The 17,032-nt window shown below is 45.3% G+C and overlaps 1 protein-coding gene across 1 annotated transcript in view; it reads right to left on the bottom strand.

The window, feature by feature from the left end:
* Nucleotides 1-17,032, bottom strand: part of DPYSL5 (dihydropyrimidinase like 5) — an 81,829-nt gene that overhangs the window by 14,257 nt on the left and 50,540 nt on the right. Inside the window, exons 3-8 of the mRNA XM_074341794.1 lie at nt 8,653-8,811; nt 6,509-6,688; nt 5,640-5,708; nt 3,731-3,775; nt 1,824-1,899; nt 551-707 (exon numbers count right to left, since the gene is read on the bottom strand). Of these exons, the coding sequence (XP_074197895.1) occupies nt 551-707; nt 1,824-1,899; nt 3,731-3,775; nt 5,640-5,708; nt 6,509-6,688; nt 8,653-8,811 (686 nt within the window). The remainder of the gene's footprint in view (nt 1-550; nt 708-1,823; nt 1,900-3,730; nt 3,776-5,639; nt 5,709-6,508; nt 6,689-8,652; nt 8,812-17,032) is intronic.

Raw genomic sequence — 17,032 nt, 5'->3', positions numbered from 1 at the left:
CCCCCTGCAACGGGGGGACTGAGGTGTTGGCAGAATGGAGAGTCCTGAGGTCTTTCCCTTCTTCCTCTTTTCATAGGTTGAGTGGTGCTTCCCTCCCCCGCTCCCCCACTAGTCTACCCCGTCAAGGAGGGGACATTTCAAGAGGTTCACCCACGGAGAAGAGAGGTACCAGCAGTGGGCACCTGCCTGGGCGGTGGACAGGCAGGGCTGCCTGAGCCCCTCGGTGAGGAGAGCCGGTGGGGTGGGGGCTGCCTGCCCTCCCCCCTGGGGGGTGCGTAAAACAAAATCTTTCCATGTTTGTGTCCCACCAAATACAGACTATTCATTAAAGCATTTTATTTAGATTTGGATCTAAATTGCCCCATGGGATAGCAATTATCTGATGGGCTTTGGAGAAGAAAACAAAAGCAAAATCATGCTCCAGGCACAACGAAGTCAAACCTAGGTCCGATTTGGGGCCTCTATGACATCATCTTAAAGATCTACAAATTCCGGGACTGGTGCGCATTATGAGATAATGCTGCACTGCGGTCCCGCTGAAACGCCTTACTTGGCCAGCAGGCTCATGAGGTAGGTTGAGGTGTTGGTGTCCAGTCTCAGGGGAGGCACCGTGACATAGGCGGCCGCATGGGACCAGTCCTGGTGGTAGTAGTGTAAGCCTGTCAGCGTGGCATGTGCAGTGGTGGTCTCGGCCAGCACAACCTTCCCTGGAAGAAGACGGGTCAAATCATAAGTAGGAAGCCAGTGAACTGGAGAGATCATTGATCTGAGCCTCTCACTAGGCAGGTGAAGGAGCTGAAGTCGTCAAGGAAGGGATTAGCCCAACCTCACTCAGGCGTTTGACAGCACAGGTGTGTTCAAGGCCAGGGTGCTCCCTGTCCCCATGCTGACTCCAAGAAAAGAAGGGCAAGGGCACTGAGATAGGCAGTACTGATGGTGCTTTGAGGGGTGTGTTTCGGCTGGAGCACAGCTGTTGCAGGGTGCTGATGGGAAGATGGAGGGGTGAGAATGCAACGCTAACAGGCAGTCTGGATGCTGGGAGCATACTGGGGGTGGGCTCTGTAGCCGGGGCTGGAGGGCACTGAGATGGAGGTGGGAGGCTGGGACAATAGCACAGGTGAGACACCCAAGGAGGTCCCTCTAGGGAAGAGGCAGGAGGTGGGATCTAGGGGGCAGTACAGTGGGAAGGCTGGAAGCCCTTGCTGATTTTTAGCCCCAGGTTTGTTGACTGTGACTTTGTTCTCTTGTTAACAGGACCTCCCTGGCACCGTGAGCCGGGCTGAGAGCACAGGCACGTACAAAGCCTTCAGGGGTTGCAAGGTGCTCATCAACAGGAGACATACAGGTGCCTCGGGGCTGTTTGAGTTAAAAAAACACAGGGTTCTAGGTGGCTGTAAGGGAAGTTGGGCCCACATACTGACATTTCTCCAGGAACTTCGTGGGTATTCCTTGAAATGTCTGTTGGAACTGGTCGAGGATTTCATGTTGGTTACCAAGGCAACCACTAGTAAAACCAGAGACTTTAAAAGATACCCAATTAATGAATTGATTGAAAACTTGGAAATCTTTTACCAGACCCAGGAGAGATGACAGACATTTCTGTAAAGCTGTTATGCATACAAACGTGCAGAGGAAAACACTGGCTGTAATGGACTGAACCTAGGCTAGTGCAGGATGCTTCTGAGGAAGATAGGAGGAGAGAGGAGGGAAGGGCAGGCTCAGGGCCTGGTCCCAGGACCCTGGCCAGAAAGTGCACGGAGCTGCTGGGCCCCGTTAGGCTCCAACCACACACGTGTACTGTCCATCCCAGCCCACCGACTCACCTTGCATCTTAGCAGTGGCGATAACGTCACCGGCCGAGATGCTGGACACATTGACCAGGTAGATTGGACAGTGAGTCTAAACACAGGAGACATGATGGGAAGGAGAGAGCATCAACCCCCAAAACCTAACAAGCATCAAGATAACCAGACCAGCTCAGTCCTGGCCCCCGAACCACCCCTGCCCTGCATAGCTCAGCTCCACCCTCAGGGTGATGGTCTCCTGCTGGGAACACAGGCTGGGGAACCCCACAAAGCAAGGAGGGGACAGGCAGCGCTGGGCACCAGAGCCCAGAAGGGGAACCTTGGGGCAAGGTGTTGAGGGCAGGACCTCACATTTTCTACCAGCCAACACCAAGACTATTTACAACTTAAAATGAGGGACTGTTTTAATTTCCTTTTCATGAACATGATGACCTAGAGACAGTTATGTATTATATTCCATATCCAAAATTATGATGCCTGCCATCTAAGGGCTGCTTTATCAGCAGACAGACTGTATCCCAGAGAAGAAACAATACACAAGAGGTTCAGGGTTCAGAGTCTACACCAGACAGGAGCGTTCTTGCGAATGGACACCTGGATTGTGAGACTAATTAGCTTTTCCTCTACCAAGCTGTGCAACCAAGGTCCATGGCTTCACTTCTCTTGGCGTATGTTTGAGTTAAAAAACAAGGAACTCCCCTTTTGTTGTTCAGATCCTTCCTTATTCTGGGGTGAGTCTCCATCAAGAAGTAATTGATGACATAACTACTGTTATAACAGTAAAACTGTCTTTGTCCAGCTCCTAGACTTATAAAGGGCTAATGGGGAACTGTTTTCCCAAATATTATTCTGATGCCTTCTTTGCTTATCAGATTAGGAGGACAAGAATTTAGGAACCGGCCTGACATTTGATGTGCTTGGCAGAAGTTTCCTGACTAGTTTTGAGACCAGCAGGACCTCCAACCTCTCTGTGTTCCCCTGGTGTTCCTAACAAAAAACACCCACTGCTTACAGCCTTCGGGGGAGCCCGGGTCTTTCCAGAGGAAAAATTCTCAAGAGTTAGCGCCCATTAGGAATCATTAGCGGGCTTGTTAAAACACAGGTTGCTGGGGGTCACCGGGTGTCAGCCTGTTTCTGATCCAGTGGATCTGCACAGGTCTGAGCATTTGCATTTCTGAGTTCCTATTTCTAATAAATGATACCAATGCGGCTGGTCCAGGGACCTCACTCAGAAAACTAGTGTTCTAGAGAAGATAGTTTATATTCTCTGAGCAAATTGAACCCTTTAATGATGGTTTAGGAGGAGAAATGACCTTGGTACAGGGCTGTACTGTTGATAAAGTGCTTTTCCTTTCACAACTCCTTTGATCCTCACAACCATCCTGTGAGGAGTGGGTGATATTACCATTCCAATTTTAGATACTCAATAGTATATCAGAGTGACTGCCTTGCATACAATGGGAAGCTTGTCTGGTCAAAGCCTCATGTCTCTTGCTTGTTCCCACCACCACGCTACATCAGCGCCTGCTTACCCTGAACCAGCAAGGAAAAATTATGAATGGCCCAGAGACAGAGGTTTAAATCATGGTTCTCTAAGCAAACATCTCTCTATTCCTCTACAAGAAACAGATTTCAGTTGCCATGAGCTCTGAGGTCCCCACCTTGCCCTGCCTTGGGAGCCATTTCCACTTGAGCAATGAACCAGGTCCCAGCAAGCTCAGTGGGGATGAAATGGAGAGCTGGTGGCAAGGAGGACTCCTGCCAGGTCTGTGGGAATAACAACGTTCACTTAGCAAACAATGTTCATTTGGGGTCCTGGGAGCCAGGCACAGAGCTGGCATCCACCAGAATGGGACTCCACCGTACAGACTGGTTTCTGATCCCAGAGTTGAGAATGGGCTTAGGGTGAGTTGGCATCTACTTACCCTGTTTGCAATGGTGATAACTCGGTGAGTGGCTTCAGCTTCCAGCTGTTGGAAACAGAGAACAGAAAGAAAACAAGCTTCACCAACTCCCCAAACAAGCTTACATCTGCCTGAGACCCCACCTGATGGAAAGCACTGGAACGTCTGACACAGGGCCGAGGGGGACAGCTGGCTCTGAGTGGGGAGAAGCCCAGGGCAGGGGCACCAAGCTCCAATCACCTTTGCTCACATTGAGAGAATCCCAGGACTTAGTGATCCAGGCACATCTTCGCTGGATGCTGCTAAGGGCTTAAAGGCAACAAAATGAGCAAGCAAAAACCCAGAGTCACAGTTTCTCTGGTTTCTGGTGCATTCTCTCCACAGACACCTCAGAACTGTAGCAAAGGAGCAATACTGACTGACTTCAAGCTGGAACTGGCCTAGATCAAGTTTCTGAACCTCAGCACTACTGACATTTTGGATGAGATAATTCTCGCTGGTGGGGGCCGTCTGGGTGTTGGAGACTCTTCAGCAGCATCCTTCAACTCTACCTACTGGAGGCCAGTAACATCCTCCCCCTGCCACCAAGCTGGGATAAACAAATATCTTTAGACATTGCCAAATGTCCCTGGGGAGAAAAATCTCTCCGGGTATAGACCCAGGACGCTCCCCTTCAATCAATAGATGATGATGGTGATAATTTTTGCTATTACTACCCCTACACTCAGAGCTTGGCTCTTCTCCCCTAGAACTCCAGAAGGTCCAGTCCTGTGCCCGTCCCCTACCCATCCCTGTTCTCATAGGCAGTCTCAGTGTATTGACTTTGTTCAATCCAGTATATCTTTCTCTACCAACTCTGAGGTGCCCAAACAGGAACTACAGTCAAGGGCTCTGACAGACCTAGGGCAAGAGCAAGGTGGGACCACAATCCTCCAGCTGACCCACTAGGCTGACTTGGTTCCTGTCTGAGGACAGTACCATCACATCCTGTCTCCAGCTCCTTGTCCCTCAAGGCCTCCCCATCAATCCCTCATGGACATCCAACCACCGCTCTGCATTTAAGGCTTTGAAGAAATCGAAAATAGCCTTCCCCTCACCAATGGTAGAGGATGTCTGAACAGGGTCATAGGGCAAGAATGCATTATTTGGGGAGGGTATAGCTCAGGGGTAGAGTGCACGCTTTGCATGCACATGGTCCTGGGTTCATTCCCAAGTACCTCTCATAAAGTAAATAAACCTAAATACCTCCCCACTCCCTGGCCAAAAATAAATAAATAATTACATCTAAAATAAATTAAAAAAAAAAAAAGAATGCATTATTTGTCTAATGTGGTCTCTCCAGAGCTGAATTCTTCAGCAAGGGGGATCTGGGGGGTTTGTGATGACATCTTGCAAAATTGTGCAAGGAGAACACCAGAGGGCAGAGGGAGAGCAGGGCGGTTAGTTACCATCTTAGGAATAGGAAAAGGGGAAAGAGCACAGACATGCATGTGCCTCTCGTTTCTGGTAGGAGGGGTCCAAAGTTCTCTTCAGATGCTCAAAGAGATCTTATCCCCAAAATGCTAAGTCACTGGCTTATAACTTGGAATTTCTTCTAACATCTGAAGGAACTTTCAGTCTGTCTTTTCTCTCCCGATTCAATTTTGGGCAGAGCAACCCCTGGCATGCTCACATTGCCTCCCTCAGATCCTTGAAATCAGAACCCAGTGAGGTGGGTCTGGTTTCCCCCAAGTTGCCTTCCCCAGGGAAGCCCCAGGCCAGCTCAGCTGTAGCACGGAGGAAGCTGCTCCCTGGGAAGCTTCCGGAAGGGAGTTTCGCCCATGGAGAAAGTGATACCATACAACTCATATTTACTGATGTATCTTTTATCCTAAAGAATCTCCAAACCTTTAAGAAATAAGTTGACAAAGGACACAGAACTCTTCCTCACCTCCTCTGGACGGCTGATCTCAATTCCTTCAGGGCCTGTGATACCCAAATCTAGCGCCTCCTTAGCGCCCTGAATAATAGCAATAGAAAGAATATTGAGAGGATCATAGAGATACAAAAAAATATTGAACCCAAGGGACAGTGAAATATGCTAGACACAGCCCATTCCCATAGACTTGCTGCACTTCTCACTTCTGTAATATTCGTCTTCTAAAGAGGGCGAGATAAGCACAGGGCTCCCCTGAGTCTCACTTCATAATGATTGAAAATATCTTTTCCTCTTAAGAATACAGTTCAGTCACCAGCCAGGAGGCCTGGGACACTAAAGACAAGCATGCTTTATTGATCTGAAAATCAGAATTTCCTCACTGGCAATCTAGTGAAATCTCGAGCTTCCAGCGATGCCTAGATTAACCCTCACCCTAAGCATCCTACTTAAGACCTAGGAGTACAAAAGGGTTTGTCATCTTGGCATCAGTGAGAAGATCCTTAGAATAGCTCAGCTCCTCTGGGGGAGGCACAGGAAAGGGGAAAGCTGACTCTTAGTTATTCTGTATGTCAAATCTCATTAAAAATACTTCTTAGAGGTGCTCCAAATTCCTTTGCTATAATGGAAGTTAAATATCATATTAGAATTAAGACCTCATCAACCAAGACTTAGAAATCCTTTTGAACTATACAAAGAGACTTGTTTTTTACAGACACTAGAAAAGTCTGGATTTTGGGACAAAGATTTGTCATCTGGGGTGTTAACATTTCACACTTGTTTTTATATTTTGTTTTATAGGATGAGTAATGGGTGGTCCGGAATCCCCAAGAACTGCCTCTTTTGGTGCCCCCCACTTCCCCCAATATTCTCTACTGCCTTGCCTCGGCCACAAGCTCCCCGTTTTCAGCATGGACTCGAGCGATCGCCCCAATATCCTTGCAAGCATGGAACACTTGGTACAGCTCGTTGTCCCGAAGCATATACAAGTCCTTGTAGGTCATGAACATCTGGAACGAGTTGACACCCTTCTCCCTCACCAGGGTCTCCATTTCCACCTTCACCTGCAGAGCAAAGTGAAAGGCAAGACCATGTGAGTACACATATCCAGGAGGTGGACTGCTGGACACAGGCCCAGTGTGGAGGAGATGGGGGTCTGTCATTGGAGCCACCACAACACCACCTGCAACCTCTCAGTATCTTGCTTTCCTCCCACTCCACCAGCTGCTGTGAGGTCATGTGAGCAAATGGAAGTACTTTGAAAATTGTCCTTATGACACAAATATAGGAACTAAATCGTGACATTCTCTGGGCATGTTTCTTCTATCACATAGGCTGGTCCTCTGGTTCTGTCTCCAAATCAGCCTTCATGGTAAATGCACTAATGACTTACACCTGTGGCCCATTCCCTCCACACCCCCCCCACCCCCCACAGTGGAAGAAGTGTTACAGAGAAGGCACACTAATACTAAAAATCCAGAGACCTGGGGAAAATCTAATTTAGGGTCAAAGCCAAGCATGAACCAAAGCTATGTGAATGATATTCATCCCAGTATTATTTATACTAGGAAAGAATGGAAGAAACATTGGTCTAACAATAGGAAAATAAATAGTGATTCACCTACTTGACAGAACATTCAGTGGCCAAAGCATTGATGGTCATGAAGGCCGTGCAACCAAATGGAAAATGCCCACACTTCAGTGAAAGAAAGTAGGTATGAAAAAAGACCAGAAGGAAATAAGCTAAAAATAATAGTGATTGTGTCAGGGGTGACTGGTTATATGCTTCCTTTCTTTTCTATTTTTTAAATCTGTACTTAAAAAAAAATTATTTGATTATTATAAAAAAGAATTTAAAATTCTAGATGCATGAAAATCTCTACAACCTCTGGGAACTTAGGGATGGCTAGGAGAGAGGCTCGGGGTAGGGGTCATCCATCCAGGAGGGTGTCCAGAATGGACAAAGCTCCATGTGAGATGAAGGATGGTTGACATACAGGTGGTCTGCACCTTTTGCCTGGTACCAGGAAGGGGGGTCTTCATGGTGTAAGGTTGGGGGGCTCCAAGGCCTTTCATAAGTACGTTTGGAAATAATGGAAGAGACTGGGTGAGCCCCACACTCAAGACTCGTACCTGAGGGCAGAAATCCAGCAAGGCTTTTATTTCCCATCTCAGGAGGGAGTCAGGCCCTTTAGATCAGGGTCCATAGCTGGAGACCTTTGTAAAATTTCTTAATGCTTGTTTATTTTTATAATTCCAGGGCACCCACTCAAGTACCGGCTCACGGTGATTAAGAAATCATTGATGAAAGAATGAATATCCAGGCTGCTTCCCTGGGGTAATAAGCAGTAAAACTCCAGAAATGAAGCAAAATCTGAACGCTACGTGTATCCGTATTCAGGAAGAACAAGGAAGTGGGAATCCGGGGAGAGGGGACGGGACTCTGGCCCTGGGGCCTGGGCAGCGGGAGGACAGGAAAGCCAGGGGCACAGAGGCTGAACTGAGAGAGGGCCCAGTGGGAGTCAGCCTCGACCACGCATAAGGAGCAGGGCGCTCAGAGCAGCAGCTGGGTCCCAGCAGGAAGGAAGCTCCCCAGACCATTCATATCAGGCAGGAGCCAGGACAGGACCCTCTGTTCTGAGACCTCAGTGCTGTCACTTCAAGCACAAAATGATCCAACCCTGGGGACCTGACCCTTGCTGAGCCCACTACTCAGCAGCAAATCCTTACATGTCAGTGGCACTAATGTAAACCATCAGGAGACGCTGAGCACCTGTGGTCCAAGCAAGGCGCCAGTGAGCCCTCTGTGTCTCCTGGAAAACTGGCTCTTTAAGCAAGACAGGCCCACCGCCCCCCTTATGGAATCATAAGTGATTTTTCTTTTGTCATTTGGGGGAGTTAGGATGGTGGTGAGAGGGGTGTTCCACACTGCAGGAGAACATCACCCCGCCACTGGCTCCCACCAAATGGCACCCCCTGCCAAAAAAGGCACTGGTTTCTATTTTGGGGTTCCATCCAGCACTGTTACCTTGGGTGCCCACCAGGTGATCCCCACGTGGAGGGCGTAGTCACAGCAGACTTTGGGGTCAGCCAGACCCCGGCACTTCTCGTAGGCATCCACAAGGGAGGTCTCCTTGTCAGGCAGGACGTGGCCAATGATCATGGTGGTACCTCCAACCAGTGCTGCCTGAGAGAGATGGGAAAAGCAGTCTCATCACATCTCGACCCCAACCCAAGTCATTGATTTTGGGGGACATGGGGTCCTCGGGGGAACCTTCAAGACAGCCCAACTCTACTGCACAGGAGGCTGGGAAGTACAAGTGAAGCAATGTTTGGGAAACTGTGAGGAGCTGTCTGGAGACACAGGGGCCAGTGTGTAACCTTCATCATTGCTGTGGATCCAGCACCCAAACCTGCTTCTTCCTCATCTTGGGTTGCAGCTGGTGCTTTGGAAAAACCACTGAGTGTGTTTGTTACCCGAGCCTGAGATCAGCCCCTGTTTCCCAAAGAGAAGTCCCCCCAAATGATTTCTGGCCAACTTGAATATATAGATGACATAATTAAATGTCTGCCATAATGTAAATCTATTTATAATGTTTATTATTTTAGTTACACATTATATATTTAAACTGTCATGAATAAAATGTTAATTTGAATACATTGTTTTGTTTGGTCTCTCACATTTCATGAAACAGATCTATTCAAAGTTTTTATATGCGTCTTTAATATCAGGGTCTTTGTCTTTAGTTTTTCCAAGAACATTAACTTCATTTCCATCTGTCTTGTTGGAACATTTTAGGTCCCTGTATGATTTATCAGTGAAAAATCATCCTATCCACAATCTCCACAAGGTAGCACTTAAAAAGAAATCTTTAAAAAGCCTCATTTGCAATCACAAAGCACACTTCCAGGAATAATTACTAAATCTGTATTAGAGATCCATCCCCACATCTTTAAAAACTAATTTGGTCAGGCAACCTCCACAAGCTTCCAAAATTACCATTTTTCAGAGGCTAGTCCAGGCTAATGTGCTGTTCTCCAAAAAACTTCATTAAAATGAAAATTAAAAATTGAGACAGGCTCCCCTAACATGAGGGACTATGAGGGCTTTGATATAAGGTGACTCTCTTCTCTTGATGAATTAAAATTTGGACAAAATCTACTCTTTTATTTGAATATCTGAATCCTTACAGTGATTTAGGATCAGCCCCAAGTTAGAATACCCACTCTGCCATCTCTCAGCTGAATAACCTCAGCCGGGTTACTTGACGTCTCCTATGTAGATTCTTTTTTTTTTTTTAATTGAAATACCATCAGTTACAATGTGTCAATTTCTAGTATACAGCACAATGTCCCAGTCATGCATATACATACATATATTCATTTTCATATTTTGATGTAGATTCTTTACCTATACCATGGGAGTAGCTTCCTTGCTGGATAGCTGTGAAAGTCAAGTGAATCATCACTTACAGAATAGACTTTGTAAAGACTTTTTTGTCCTAATATGTGTGTTTAATTATTCAGAGTCTAGTTGTTTATCTCTGTTTTCTGAACGGGAGAAGAACAGCACAACGAAACTGTCTGAATGAGTTCATGCTTTCCCATTCAGTTAAATCCTCGATCACAAGACAGAAATATTGCTGGGGAATAAAGGGCTGGAAAAAAGTTAGTTCAGTGGTCAAACAACAATTTAAATGAAAGTCCTTGCAACACTGATTTTCCACGCTGACCCTGGTGGGGCTGGTGAGACAATTTCTCTTATTGTAGGAAAACCAGGGGTCTGGCTTCTTGCACAACTTAAAGCAACCAACAGAGGGTGGTAGTTCTGTGGTCCACGCGCAGGAACTGTGACGGGGGAGGCAGAGAAACAGAGAGAAGGGGAAGGACAGCAGATTGGAGCTTTACTAGCTGGCTTCTATTTCTGATTTTGCTACATCGTGCCAGGCTGATTCATCTGCACAGCAGGTGGTTGTACTCTATTTTGTCCTGAAATGCATTTCTTGCTTTATATGTTGACACTGGGGTGTCTGATCTATTTGGATTTTACACACTAAATTGTTTTATTTTTTTCTGGGGCTCTAGATTGTTTTTCTTTGCACCCCCTCAGTATATCTGTAGCCTTGCATAGAAAAAAAAAAGGGAACCTGGAAACAGCATCGTGTTCTAAGAGAGCCAAGACCGTTCTTAATATCTGTGGGTTTCTGAGAGTAGAAAGGGAGGTCTTCCTGCTGAATCTCTGAATAGTTAAAAGTTATAGATCAAGCTAACGAACTGTTACACAGCATCTATTCTATCCTCCTACTCTAACAGATATAGCTTCATAGCGACTGAGAAGGCCAGGTTTGAGTTTAGAATCCTCAGGGACCTTGCAGTTTTGCAGTACACTGCAGGGGATGCTGGCCTTCAGCCTCTTCCCTTGCCTCTAGCCCTCACCCCTCAACCCTGGATACTTCCTGCAGCCTGGAGGTCTAAGCTCTGAGCACCCCTCCAAGATGCTGCCCTGGGCCTGGGCATGCACACACTGGTGGTCTGGCCCCCAGGAGGACAGATTCAGGCTAATGCAGGCCCTGGCGGCGCTCAGGCCTGTGACAGGGAATACCAGGGCCCCAGGGTGTGGTATAGGATTGGAAGAGTGGGCTCTGGGCAGACCTGGGGAAGCTGCCTAGAGTCCAGAGCCCACAGCAGAGGCTCCTTTTGCCTGGGTCTAAGGATGGAAGGAGTCAGGATCATCCAGCAGTGGTCCTGACTTTCCCAATTACTGGTTATAATCCCGTGTGCCGGCTCTGCATCTCCCTCAGGGGCCCAGAGAGGATTAGGAGGCAATTGATGTGAGAGCATCTATAAGCCAGGTAGGGGCACATAAATACCTGGAATAATTTCTGCTGTTCCCTGGGCCTCAAACCAGGAGTTTAACGGGATCAGCAAATATTCCCCCAGCTGCAGGTTCAGGAGCCCAGACCAGATGCTGGATGCACGAGCACTTGTTTCCTCTCAGGCAAGATGCACACAGAGCTGGCTTCTAAAATATGCACACTTCCCGCCTACGGGATGAATGCCGACAAGCTCAGTCTTTGCGGGAATGTGATATCACAGATGTGACAGACCTTTTTACTGTCATCCCACACAAAACAGCCTTGTAGAAATCAACAGCAGAGTGTGACCCAATCCTGTTCTGGAGACTTTCAAAAGGATTATGTTTACGATAATCAAAAGGAAATGTGACTGTGTGACTGCTGAATGTTCGTAACTGTTTTTATGCAAGAAAAGTAAGCTATGAAAGATTTAGAAATCAATAGAAATGATGTTCATGGAGGCTAAGTCTTAACATGGAACAAGGGTGAAGCTATAATGAGTGAAAAAGGCAGAATTCAATATGTGTACCCAAGATGCTTAGAAGTATGTTTAAAAACACACACCCACATAAAGAAAAAAAAAATGGAAGGAAAAATACTAAAACATTAACAATGACTGTTTTTGGAAGATGAGAGTCTGAGTAATTTATTTTTTCTAATTTTCTAAATTTATTTACTAGAATATACAGTAATATACATTATATATATAATATACATTATATATATAATATACATAAAAAACAAATTTGGAGGAAGCTAAAACTATTCAAAATTTAGTTAACCATGTTTATGCATTTAAAATATTTTCTTTTAAAGTTATGAAACACTTCAATCATACGGTAAAAGTACAGAAAATAATACAATACATACCCATGAATGCACTACTCAAATTTAACAGATGTTAATGTTTTTTTACTGTATTTACTTTATGTTTTTTTTAAATCTAGAGTTTATTTCTTTTTAAAAAAATTCCAGATGAATTTATTTATTTATCTTAATTTTTTGTTTGTCTTTTGGGGGGAGGTAGTTGGGTTTATTTATTTACTTACTTATTTTTGATGGAGGTACTGGGGACTGAACCTAGGACCTTGTGCATGCTAAGCATGCGCTCTACCACTGAGCTCTACCCTCTCCCCTTACATGTTTTTAAATAAAAAAATGAAATAAAATATCTCCAGTACAATTGAAGCCCTCCTTCCTATTCCCATCCCTCTCCCTTGAGGCTGATAGAAATCTCTCCCACTCACGATTGTTTTTACTGTGTTTTGCAAATTTAAAAAACGTAAACAAATGGTATTATACTGTACATGTCCGTTTGCAACTTGCTTTTTTTATTCGACATCTTTAAGATTCATTTATGTAGATACATTTCATTCAGTTAAATTAATTCATCACATGAAAGCTCCTCCAGGTATGTGTTCATTTCTGAGTTCATGGACATTTACCGCTACACGTGGTGCTTGAGCATCTCATGCATGCGAGAGCAGTCCCCGCATCCAGGGTAGATGTTGCCCGGAAGTGGAATTGCTGCTTCATGACACATGGGCATCTCCAATTATGCCAGACGTGACCATGGAACAGCTAACTCAGTGGGGCCTCCTGGAGCCTGGTGGCTGACCAGAACTGCCCATTTATCAACCCAAGCCCTTAGTTTTTCTGTATGTGTTGTTTTTATTTTTGTTTTATAACATAAACTACTGTCCAGCCAAGCATTCCTCAGTGTGTATGTGGCATTCATTTCTTCTGTGAATGTGAGACTTCACATCTCTCACTGGTAAGTTAATATGAACTTTAGGACCATTTGTTTAACCAACAGACACAGTATCATGACATACATTTGGCAGGATATGAAACATAATTTTACTATTTCAAAGGGTTATTATTTTGTTTTTGATATTTATGATATACTGCTGGGTAAATCTGGATTTGTTTGATGCCCAGTCATGTTACCCCTATTGCCCATTTTTTCTCTAAGAAAAGCCAGTACCCAACGGTAATCTACTTTATGACACAGTTCCCAGGCATACATTTGGCAGGAACTTGTACTGAGCTCAATCTGAACCTGTTATTATAAATGTTAACTTTATGCTTCAGAAGTTACCAGACCACTGTGGGTGCATGAGTTTCCATATTGACCAGAGACCTGCTCAGCAAATTGGAAAGAAATTTCACATATAATTTATTTGCTGACATCCCTGTGTTGGAAAGAACAATGTATTGGCCCTTCCTGGCTTTGTCAGGACAAAGATCTTTGGAGAGTCACCCTCTTACCATCTTCTACATTGCTGCAGCTCTAATCACATTTCGCTGAGTTCCCAGTAGCAAAGGTTTTTTTCTCTTACTCCCTCTCAACCCCCTCACTAAAGAAAAAGGTTTGGTTCTCTTGCTCCAAGGTCAAGAATCAATAGGTCAAAGCATACATTTTGTGCCCAGCTGTTGAGAAGGTACTTGGGCCAGAGCTAATTTGCAGGGTTTTTCACTGGGGATGGTGAAGGGACTTCCTGGAGCATATTTTCATACTAGTGCACAGAAAAGGGGTGTGTTTGGGGGAAGTGATGGAATCATAAGAGCAGGATCTGCTACTATCTAAATGTGTAGATTAAGGGCAACTCAATCTTTACAGAGGGAACAATCCTGCGCTGAGAATCAAATAAGTATTTGGATGTGCTTTGCAAACTAAATTCAATGCAAGCATTTCCACACTTCTTAACACAGTTGGGAAAGCCATCATCATTTGTTCAGATGGATCTGCTTCTCTCAGAATTGCTGAACCACTTCCTTTTCTTTTCATGTTAAAATTATCTTCCATCTTTTACTTATACTTGCTCAAAGTGCAAGAGAAAAAAGAATAACCAGCTCAGTGGTTTCTCTCTTGCTCTGAGTAATTTCCTTCATCTTTAGGGATCTATTAGCTGCTCACTGTCCCTCTGGAAAGCCAGCTCTTAAACAGCACCACTCTTTGGGATGTGAGAAATTCCCCAAAGGAGGGCCTGAGCATTTCATCAAGTGAGATGATGCATATATGGTAGTTATACTCACACCTGGCACTCAGTAAACACCTTCCTCATCCTGAAACCTAAGCCCACCAGCTACGACTAGCTCCATGGGTACATGGCCTGTGTGGTCTCACAGGGCCCTGCATTTAGAAGGGCTCTGCCCTGGTTTAATCTCTGCTTTTGAAATTCTTAATTTTTTTTAACAAGGAGTCCCACATTTTTACCAGCTCCACTGGCCTGATTGAGGGACATCACACTCCTGTAACAGGCTTATGCTGGCTTCATTGCCAATTCATCCAGCCCACACAGGGACTCAAGACACTGACCCTATCTCTGATAATTCCCTTCCAGGCCACTTGGATGCTGACCACTGTTCCATCTTCTCTTGAAGTCTCCTCTCCATTTTCTATCAAATACTCCTTTACAAACAAACAAACAAAATAACCCCCCACCCCCACTAGCTTTTCTCCAGGACATCAAGTGATTCGTGATCAGTTCCTTGGGGTCACCCACTCTGTGCCTCTGGCTACATACAGCTCTCAAGCCTTTTCTTGGCCTATGATTTGCAGCCTGTTGAGCTCATTCTGCAACCTACTGATTTTCTGCAAATTGTACATTTGGAATTAACTGCACTCCTAAACTTCCTTTCACTTTTCACTCCAACCTTCTGGGTCCGCAGCCTCTACCACATTGTCTAGGGCATGGGTCCCACATCCTGACCTTGCAGCGCTCTCCCTCTAAGCATTACCATTTCTAAAACTCACCCTTCATTCTTTGAATTTTCAGCAGAGGACTCAGGCAACACTCAGTCTGCAATATACTTTGGGAAAAGGCCATTTTCCCACACTTAATCTGCCTGCCATTTAAAGGCACATTAATGCTATATTTAGAAGCAAAATAGTAGAGTGACAAGAATCAGGCTTTAAGACAGGCAGATCTAGATTTAAATTCCAGCCCTGTCACATATAGTTGTATGACCCTGGGCAAGTTATTTAATGTCTTTGAGCTCCATTTCCCCATTTATAAAATGGGATACTACTGCATCCCTTGTGGGGTTACTGTGAGAATTAAATGAGATAATGCATGTGAAGCACCTAGGACACTACCTGCACATAGCAGGAGGCCAGTGAATACTGGTGATTTATACTATTATAACTATTATAGTTAATAAACAATAAGTAAAATTTGTAGGTAGCACAAACGTGCACATCATGTTATGTGTATCAGATGCTCTAGAAGAAGTGAGAAATACAAGCAACTTAAGGTGCTTAGAGTCCAGTTAGCAAACAGGGCAAGAAGAAAGTTCATTTTTAATAGAAATGACTTCAAGAGGGGAGGGTATAGCTCCATGGTAAAGTGCATGCTTAGCAGGCATGAGGTCCTGGGTTCAATCCCGCAGTACCTCCATTAAAACAAACAAACAAACAAACAAATAAATAAATAAATAAAACCTAATTACCCCCTCCCCTACAAAAAAGATTTAAAAAGAAAGAAATGACTTCAAAATAATGACAGTACAAAGCAGCATGGGATAACATTCCTCAATGTTGATAGCAGCATCAAGTTCAAAAGAAGACCAGAGGAGGGGATGGCCACAGTAGGATGGGCAGGCTGAGGGCTGGCAGGGGGGCAGGATGTGATGCTCTGGGGAAGGAAATGATGTGGGCAGAGCTGGGGGCACAGCTGGAGGGACGAGAAGAGACCTGTTTGGTTTTGGCTGAGGTAGGTCTGATGAAAACACCAAATTGTGTGGACCTTGATGAACCTGGATTCTATCAGTTCGCAAAGTGTAGCCATTTGTGTGTTGTGGAGGTGGTGGTAATGGGGGGGGGGGCTTCAGGAGTGTGGGGCATAGGAGTACATTTACAGAGAGGACTCGGGTCACCCCCATCCCTGGACACACCTGTAGTCACAGCAGGCTTCTCTGGGTGGAGCAAGAACATGAAAATCAGACCCGAGAGCATTACTTCAGCTGCACAGTGCAGACTTAACTGCAGTGCTGAGATGATGGACCTCAGCCTGGGGACTGGGATGGAAGGACGCATGTGAACCCTGTTTCTGGGGAAGTAGCAGCCAGGTTTGATGACTGAAGAGGAGGGGATATAAACAGTGGGGGAGGTTTTAGGCTTGTGTGGCTGAAAAAATTGTATCAGGAGAAGAACAACCACATTTGGGAGGGAAGGGGCTTCTTAGACATCTTCAGGAAGAGCTGATTGAGGGACATTCCAGTGGAGATGAAAATTGCTGATCAAAACCAATATACGCTGACTGTGTCCTCAGTGCCTGTTTAATTTTCACAACAGTCCTGTGAAGTAGGTGTCTTATAATCCCCATTATTCAGATGAGGACACTGAGGGTTGCAATTCATATCTATTAGGCTGGGAGGAACAACTCTTCCCTCCATTCCGGAGCAGGGTGAATAAAAGAGATGATCAGAGGAGACATGGAGGAGAGCTGGCCCCAGACTTCTTAGGAAAACAGGAAATGAAGCCAAATTCCCAGAGGAAAGGTTTGGGGAAAATGAGGAATGTTGAACTGAGCCAAGGTGAGGTTTAAG

Source organism: Camelus bactrianus, chromosome 15 (assembly GCF_048773025.1).
Source record: "Camelus bactrianus isolate YW-2024 breed Bactrian camel chromosome 15, ASM4877302v1, whole genome shotgun sequence".
NCBI lineage: Eukaryota > Metazoa > Chordata > Mammalia > Artiodactyla > Camelidae > Camelus > Camelus bactrianus.
This window is presented reverse-complemented; position numbering and strand designations above follow the sequence as displayed.